Below are 9,461 nucleotides of genomic sequence, written 5' to 3' on the forward strand. Positions count from 1 at the left end.
CCATTAATACCATCATTTACACCATTAACATCATTAATACCATCATTAACACCATTAACACCATCAATACCATCATTTACACCATTTACACCATTAATACCATCATTAACACCATCAACACCATTAACACCATCATTAACACCATTAATACCATAATTTACACCATTTACACCATTAACACCATCATTAACATCAACATCATTAATACCATCATTAACACCATCAACATCATCATTAACACCATTAATACCATAATTTACACCATTAACACCATCATTTACCATCATTTACACCATTAACACCATCAACACCATTAATACCATCATTAACACCATCGACACTATTAACACCATCATTAACACCATTAATACCATCATTTACACCATCAACACCATTAACACCATCATTAACACCATTAATACCATAATTTACACCATTTACACCATTAACACCATCATTAACATCAACATCATTAATACCATCATTAACACCATCAACATCATCATTAACACCATTAATACCATAATTTACACCATTAACACCATCATTTACCATCATTTACACCATTAACACCATCAACACCATTAATACCATCATTAACACCATCGACACTATTAACACCATCATTAACACCATTAATACCATCATTTACACCATTTACACCATTGACACCATCATTAACATCAACATCATTAATACCATTATTAAAGCAGAAGTAAGTGATATATTTGTGTTAATATAAGTCTTAAATAGTTATATCTTCCGACAGCAATCACTTACATAGAGTGTTTGGACCGAAACACGGGTCTGTCAGTCACTCTGCTCTGCTCTGAGCCGAAGAGAAAACATTTATCGTATCCTACAGTTTTTATCCAATGAGGAGAGAGAACGGCATGCAGGGCTGTGTGTGCAGCAAAGGGACGCTGTGAATGTGGTGACGTAGGGACGAGGACTGTTATGGTGCGTTCAAGGAAACTCGTAACTCGTGTTTTTCCGACCTGTGAAGTCATACCAGTTCGATCTGGTACGAGTTCACGGGTCGGAAGTTACGAGTGGCCGTTATAGTGACTTTCACCGGTAAAACAGGTCGGAAAAACATGAGTGGGTTGCCTGGAACGCTACAAAGTCGTAAGTTGTGACTTGAAGCTGTAATTTACGGTTTCAAAAGCCTGCCTGGAATGCAGCATTAGCCAAAACGACCGGATCGCTTACTTCTGTTTTAACACCATTAACACCATTAATACCATCATTTACACCATTTACACCATCAACACCAGTAATACCATCATTACAGTAACACCATCAACACCATCAACACCATTAACACCATTAACACCATAAACACTATCAACACCATAATTTACACCATTACTGTAATACCATCATCAATTGACACCATTAACACCATCAACATCAAACACTATCAACACCATTCACCATCAACACCCTAAACACCATCATTTTCACCATCAACACCATCAACACCGCCATTTCCATCATTAACACCTGGGATTCAAACCCCCGGCCCCCGAATCCAAAGCCAATGCCATTACCCACTGAGCTGTCCAGCTCGATGTGTTGATCAGGGACTCGTCTGACAGGTTGACAGCTCCTTCATGTCAGTGGCCAGAGAGAGTGAGATGATCATTTAGCTCTGTCATATGACTTCTGATTTTATCCAGACTTTATTTATTGATTACAGGAGATAATGCTCAACCATCATAACAGACAACAGTTCCATGACAGGTTGGTTTTTAAGGTCAAGGGTTGACAGAGATCATAACTTGGCAAAGCCCCCAATGGTACCCAATTGAAATTTCTGAGGAAATCTTTTACTTGGTAAAGCAGTCCTGCTATTGGAGGATGAATATGTATAAATGAAACCTGCAGTCCTTGTGTTTATTAAATTCTTTTTAACTTAGTTGGCTGCTTTTTCTAAATATTGTTATGGTCTTGTCAATAGTTACCGTCCAAAGGCCTGCGCAAACCCATGTCCTCGTTTTGAACACAGCCTTCATCGGAAAGTTTTATCAATTGGAGCCTTAAGTTTTTTCATGACTGGAAAAATCATGTTTTGTCCATTTCAGACTAAATGTAGAGTAAAGTGAAGGCCAAAGGTAAAACAGGCGACAGGTGAGTAATAAGACACAGAGTCTCAGTGACTCTGACGTTCCTGAACCCACTCGTCGTTACTGAATGAGTCAACAACTCGTCCATGTGGAAAACATGAAGTCAAACAAACCAGACTGTGATGTTGAACGCTGATGTTTGATGAACTAAGAATAGAGTCTGCTTCCATTTTTAGCATCTGCTCCTATTGTTGGACTTTATTTAGACACATTAGCAGCAGTAACGAGTCCAGATGTTTACCTTTAATCCTGCTGCTCAAACACAACCACACGCTCCACTTCAGTTCACACTTCATTTCCTTATTATATCATTTACTCTACATCCGTGTGTGTTATTTGAGACAGGAAATAATATTTAAATAAATCTCTTATTTGACAGAAAAAAACAACTTTTGTCTTTGAACCAAACTTTATTTATTTTCATGTAAAATCTTGAAACACACAGTTCATTCATCACGTCAACAGTCAGAGCAACAATAAACATCAATCGGCCATAACATGGCAACTTGATCAACACCTGGAAAGGTATTGGAACACTCTGATCAATAAATAGATCAATAACTAATCAGTCATACTCGAGTTTTCTCTATAAATATTTAAAAAAAATGTTAAATATGTATCTCAATTTAAATAGACGAATAAATAAAAGTATAAAAGTGGATGGTATAAAACAATGCCGTATAAAAAGGTGATAAATAGGATGAATAGAAACAGTAGAATCAGTAGAAACATCAGTGGAGGCCTCAGTGGGTGGTGGAGCTGGCGGCGGCGGCGGTGACGTCGGTGATGTGGGCGGAGCCGGTGGTGCTGCTGCCGACGACGCAGAAATCGGCCAGGTAGGAGAAGAGGATGTCGATCTCTCCTATGGCTTTGTTGACGCCTCGCTCGCCCCCCATCTAAAAAACCAACAGAGAAACATTAGAAAAACAATAGAAACACCGACACAACTGTGAGGTAGAAGCGGGTGATGTATTAATCCACTGCTGAAAATAGTCCCTGACACTGTTTTCTCCTTTATATAGGCTATTTCAGTTGGAACCAAAATTGAAAAATTACCAACTATCAATCAATGATCGAAGAATTTATATCGTAGTTTTCATTTTCTGTTGATCAACTCATAAATTGTTTTACCTTCCATATTTTCTTTCTGTTTATTTCCTTTCCTTTAAAGTTTTCACTATACAACCTTTAAATAAGCCAATTATTATTGTTTTAGCCAAATTGAATAATAAAAATTTCAAAATAAATGTGTTTAAAACATCCAAAACAGGAAATATATTGAATAATTTAAGTTTAAAACAGCTGTTTGATGTTCATATTTGGTGTAGACATGTGATTTTTTTTTTTTTAAATGAGCTGTTTTGTGTTTTCTTTAGCAGGATTTTTTGTGGATCAATAAAATCAATGAATTCTCACCTTGGCGAGCTTCTTGCGAAACTCCACGGTGTGCTGATGGTCGTGGTAGTGGCTCACATTCTGCAGAGACACACACAGGTGACACAGGTTAACACACGAACGTTATCGCCTCATCAGCTGTGTGAGTGTGTGAAACCGCGGCAGATAAGATCGACCACAAGCGTCGCCGCAGCTCCACACTCACAATGACTGATTTTCACTGTTTTTTTAATATTCTTTTTTTACTTTGAGTCATTATTGTTTAAAAAAAATGATAATAACCTATATAATTAATAAGAGACTTACGCAGCCGTGGTTCTGCAGGTCCTCGCTGACGCGGGACAGGTCGGTCTTCAGCCGGTGCATGCTGGGATGCTGGTTGACCTGGTGGTGCAGGATGTTGTTCAGGTAGAAGTTGAGGATGTTGGCGTGGAGGCAGCAGATCTTCATGTGGTCCTGCATGGCAGAGGAGGTCAGAGGTCAAAGGTCAGAGAGGTCAGGGTATATATTTGGACCTGAACATGTTAATCAATGGTTTTGAGCTGGAGCTGCTCCTCACCGGGTCAGTGTCGACTCGGGGCATCAGTCTGGAGCTGGAGTCGTCGTCCGTCTGCTGAGCCTGAGCCTGAGAGACAGAAAAAAGTGACACATGATGAGCTTCATGCTTTTATTTTATTATCACATTTTATTCACTATCATCTGATTAATTATATTTCCTGTCGCTGTTTTAGTCACTTTTAGACCCTGAACGCTGCTTCAAACCCTCCACAACCTATAATAATATGAATAAAATATAATATAATAAGATATAATATTAAATTCTTACACATTCTGTATGTATTCCTAATATGTATTTAAGAAAATAATCAAAATGTAAAACACTGAGTCTAAAAACACCTGTGATATGAGCTGGTTTCATAGAGGAAGGATATGAAGCTGAAATGTATGGAGTATGATCAGTGCCAAGAGGAGATATAAACACTGGTTACCATATGGAGGAAGAACAGTGCCAAAAATAATGAGATTTTAATCCAGATTTTTCACATTAAAGTTGAAATTATGGTTTTGACACTGTTAAAAATGTAATCAATGCAATAACAAATTATTAATTATTATTCAAAATAAAATTGTTTGAAATATTTTTTTCAGAATGTAATGTGTAGTTGTTACATTTGTGAATATTGAAGCTATTTCAGGTTTTACATCCGGATCATATGATAGAATAAGAAGCATTTTTATGAAACATTTGGCAGTTAACAGTGGCTTCATTGTGACTTTTTGAGTCCAATATCATACAATAATTAACATTATAACAGTTTTTTTTTTACACATTGTAACTTACAAACTTTTCAATGAGTCAAATTGAGTGAATTCATACTTTTATCATACTTTTATTTTGGAAAATGGTCTGAATTCTTGAATAAACTCTTCTTTTGTCTAATAATTCAGAATAAAACTTTATTAAATGAGCCACTCACGTGCTGCGACACGTCCCGGACGGCCTGGTAGGTCTGCGGGTTCCTGAGCGGCTCGCTGAGCGGCCGGTCGACGGGCAACGCCGCCGCCTGCTCGGCCCAGCCAATCAGAAGCAGCGGCAGGAAGACGAGCAAGGCGGCAGCGAAACGTTGGCTGCTGCAAGACGAGGAGGAAGAGGAGGAGGAAGAGGAGGAGGAGGAGGCGATGTTGGCGAGTTTCATCATCTTTGCTGGAGTTGAGTTGAGTTGAGTTGAGTTTAATCCTTTCAGAGTGAAGAGGAGGAGGAGATGGAGGTCACAGAGGTTTCACCTGCAAGACAGAGACACAGAGAGAGTGAGTTTAAAGTGAAGATGATGATGAAGATGATGATGAAGATGAAACAGAATAAACGAGTGAAGCTGCAGCTGCTGGTGTTTCCTCACCTGATGCTGCTGCTGTGAAGACGACTCTTGCGTCTCGGCTCTTTATACTCGTCAACCCTCCGCCCCCTCTGCAGAAATATAGGACAGGTAACCAGCCAAAAAACCCCAATCACACACACACACTAACACACACACACACTATAACACACACACATACACACACACAGGTCAGTGCTGAGCTGGGGCAAACTGTGTGTTTACTGTCACTTGCACAAAGAGGAAATTAACTGTCAGTCAGTCAAGGTGTGACGACGACGACGTCCTCTGATGGTGTTTGACATCGATTTGCTAAGAGGGAATTTTAATTGTACTTCACAGTGACATCATTTCCTCTTTTGTGTCAGTGTGTGTGTGTGTGTGTGTGTGTGTGTGTGTGTGTGTGTGTGTGTCCCTGGTGGATTCCAAGCTGGAAGTCAACAATGTTGTTTAAACTTCCTTCAGACAGACAATAAAAAAAAAAGAGAAAAAAAGAAAGAAAGAAAGAAACCGAACCAGTCTGACGAGCTGCAGCAGCACGTGTTTGTACAGTACAGTAGAGTTTATTTTATCGCATTATGCAACACGTGTTTCACATCAAAGTGCAGCCGCATCAGATTTATTACATAATAATCGTGTGGTACAGTGTGGTACAAAAGGTGCCGCCACACAGATATATTGAACTGCATATGGCTGCGTAAACTTATCATTAATCTTTTTCAAATCCAGATAATCAGTCAATCAATGAACCAATATAACATCTCTGAGTGTGTTTGAATTGGTTTTTTAATAGTCGATATCAACAGCAGCAAACACCAATGTGCTGGTCGGCGTTCCGTGATCAAATCAAGCAAAAAGAAAAAATGCAAATTGGGTGCAAAAAAAAAACCCAATCCCATGCCTCTGTTGTCATGGTTACGGCAACACAAACAAACCGACCTGTACCGTGAGCAGCGGTGAAGCTACTTCTGTTGCCATTGTTACTGGTTACTGGGTTTCGTAGGGGGGGAAATGGGTAAAAAAAAAAACTATACTACTACTACTTACTATATATAAATGTGTACTAATACATTTATATATGCACAGACAATACATATACGTATATGTTTTGAATATTATATTTATACAGTATAAGTGTACAACTGAGCGTCTTGAAACAGGTTTAATCCAGTGTTTTTCAACCTTGGGGTCGGGACCTTGAATTCAAATGGGGTCGCCTGAAATGTCTAGTAATTGATTTTAAAAAAAAACTGATAAAAAAAATGTTTTAAACTAAATATTATTCTTTTAAAATGATGATTAAAAATACCAGACGCAATCTTAAACAACTGTCTTCTATACTTTCACTTTCTTGAATATAAATCGAGTTCAAATAAAACGCAGCGGTAACACTTTATAATAAGTGCACACTATTAAGCATGTATTAAAGCAGAGGTAAGCGATCCGGTCGTTTTGGCTAATGCTGCGTTCCAGGCAGGCTTTTGAAACCGTAAATTACAGCTTCAAGTCACGACTTACGACTTTGTAGCGTTCCAGGCAACCCACTCGTGTTTTTCCGACCTGTTTTACCTGTGAAAGTCACTATAACGGCCACTCGTAACTTCCGACCGGTGAACTCGTACCAGATTGAACTGGTACCACTTAACGGTCGGAAAAATACGAGTTTCCTTGAACGCACCATAACAGTCACTCGTCCCTACGTCGCCACATTCACGGCGTCCCTTGGCTGCACACACAGCCCTTCATGCCGTTCTCTTTCCTCATTGGATAAAAACTGTAGGATACGATAAATGTTTTCTCTTCGGCTCAGAGCAGAGCAGAGGGACTGACAGACCCGTGTTTCAGACCAAACACTCTATGTAAGTGATTGCTGTCGGAAGATATAACTATTTAAGACTTATATTAACACAAAAATATCACTTACTTCTGCTTTAAGCATTAATAAATACTGAATTATTCATTTATAACGCATGAATACTCATTAGTATGTAGTTTATAAACACAGTTAGTGCTTATCAATGATGAGTAAAACATTTTTAACTGTGTTTATAAACTAAACGTGATCACGGGGTCGCTAGAAATTTGTGACATCAAATTGGGGTCACAAGCAAAAAAAAGGTTGGGAACCACTGGTTCAATCAATATAATATATAATTATTAGTATTATTTTAATCATTACATGGTACAATTGTTCATCCTGCACTAACTGTATTACTGTAAATATGTTTTATGTCTCTTTATAATTTTATACAGATTTTGTTACTGTATCCTACTGTACTAGCAATAATATTATTATTGCAAGTGTTAAGTTATTTTATTTTGCTCATTATTGTGTATTTATTATTCTTTTCTATTGGAGCTGCTGCAATAATTTCAATGTAAAGGATCAATAAAATTATATTCTATTATTATCATTTGGGACATTTTCATTATTATAGAAACATTATTTCATATCATGATAATCAGCTGCATGGTGTCAGTCTGGTTGTGGAGGAAGGAGGAAGAAGAAGGGAAGTTCCTGGGGCCCAGGTTCGATTCCCTGAGGGACTCCGGGCTGATTTCTATCAGTTACATAAACGCTGCTCAGTAACAACCCAGTTCCCCTCCGTGTGTGTCTGTGTCTGTGCTGCGTTCAAGCGCCGTCAGATCGTCAGTATTGTCCCGTCAGGAGGAGTTTCCTGGTGGTGAAGTGTCGGATCGAGTGGCCGGGTCGTTTTTCTCTTTAACGTCTCGTTTATTGTGCAGGTTGTGGGTGTGAATCCCCCAGAGGGAACGGGACCTGCACCTGACATCGGCTGAGCAAAAAAATCAAACAAAAACCACGACACAACACGTGCATCAGGCTGAAATAAACCAGAATGAGTGGTTTGGCCCAGAACTAGGCCCTCATTGAAGGGATAGTTCAACATTAGCCATAATCCCTATAGTCATAGCAGTAGGTTTGTTACCTTTAATTTGTCGGTGCAAGCTGTTTTTAGAACGGCGGAGCAGAGCCGTGAGCTGCTCAGAGCTACGCTACGGAGGCTAATGGGATTTCTTGTTTGGTTTCCCTCATCAAACTCATCAAATACACAATCCAACAACTCCAAAACGCTCTGGTGGACAAGTTGTGACCTGCACATTCACCACGCTATGAGATAATAACACAACGTTACCAGACAGAGTTGTTTTAGAGGGAAATTCAGAGACTGCTTGATGAAAAACTGTCCCTGAAGGCAACGCGCATCAGCGGTTTTGCATGAATTTCCCTCTAAAACAACTCTGTGTGGTAACGTTGTGTTATTATCTCATAGCGTGGTGAATGTGCAGGTCACAACTTGTCCACCAGAGCGTTGTGGAGTTGTTGGATTGTGTATTTGATGAGTTTGATGAGGGAAACCAAACAATAAATCCCATGAGCCTCCGTAGCGTAGCTCTGAGCAGCTCACGGCTCTGCTCCGCCGTTCTAAAAACAGCTTGTACCGACAATTAAAGGTAACAAACCTACTGCTATGACTATAGGGATTATGGAAATGGGCACAATTTGCCAAAATGTTGAACTATCCCTTTAGATTAGGGAATACTTTTTCAAAATAGGCCAATTTGTGGGGGAAAAAATTGCTATGTAATTGTTTTTTTCTGATAACTGACGTTTGCAACCCGGAATTCCTCTGATCGGCTCATCATAAAACATCTGTGTCACATGAGTCACGACGACTTAGATGTTGCGACATGTTTAATTAAGTGGAGCACGCGGTTAACGAGGAACAGGAAGTGACCACAGGTGAACGAACGTCAGCGAGCAGCAGTGACCCGAGATCTCAGGTGATGTCACGTCAGGCCCAAAATTTTCATTAGTTTTCATTTTTTATTTAGTTTTTCAGTTTGCTTTTTTTTTATCAGTTTAGTTTGAGTGAGTTCAACAACTGATTAAGCAGTTTTAGTTTAGTTTTTATTTTATTTTATGAGGAATTGACTAGTTTTTATTCAGTCTTAGTCTTAGTCTTACTTTTTCAGGTTTTAGGTGAAAGTGAGACCTCTGAAGATGAACTTCCAAATTTGTGGCATTTTCCCGGTTAGTTGC

General features: G+C 39.1%; 1 protein-coding gene across 1 annotated transcript; it reads right to left on the bottom strand.

Annotated features, from left to right (window-relative positions):
- Positions 1–2,872: 2,872 nt before the first annotated feature.
- On the bottom strand, positions 2,873–5,224 carry il22 (interleukin 22; the record flags this gene model as incomplete). The annotated part of the gene is made up of 5 exons (XM_083999353.1): positions 2,873–3,025; positions 3,546–3,605; positions 3,831–3,980; positions 4,084–4,149; positions 5,003–5,224. The coding sequence occupies 5 exons, from the start codon at positions 5,222–5,224 to the stop codon at positions 2,873–2,875; spliced, it is 651 nt and encodes a 216-aa protein (XP_083855479.1).
- Positions 5,225–9,461: the final 4,237 nt, after the last annotated feature.

Source organism: Trachurus trachurus (assembly GCF_905171665.1).
Source record: "Trachurus trachurus genome assembly, chromosome: 23".
Classification (NCBI taxonomy): Eukaryota; Metazoa; Chordata; class Actinopteri; order Carangiformes; family Carangidae; genus Trachurus; species Trachurus trachurus.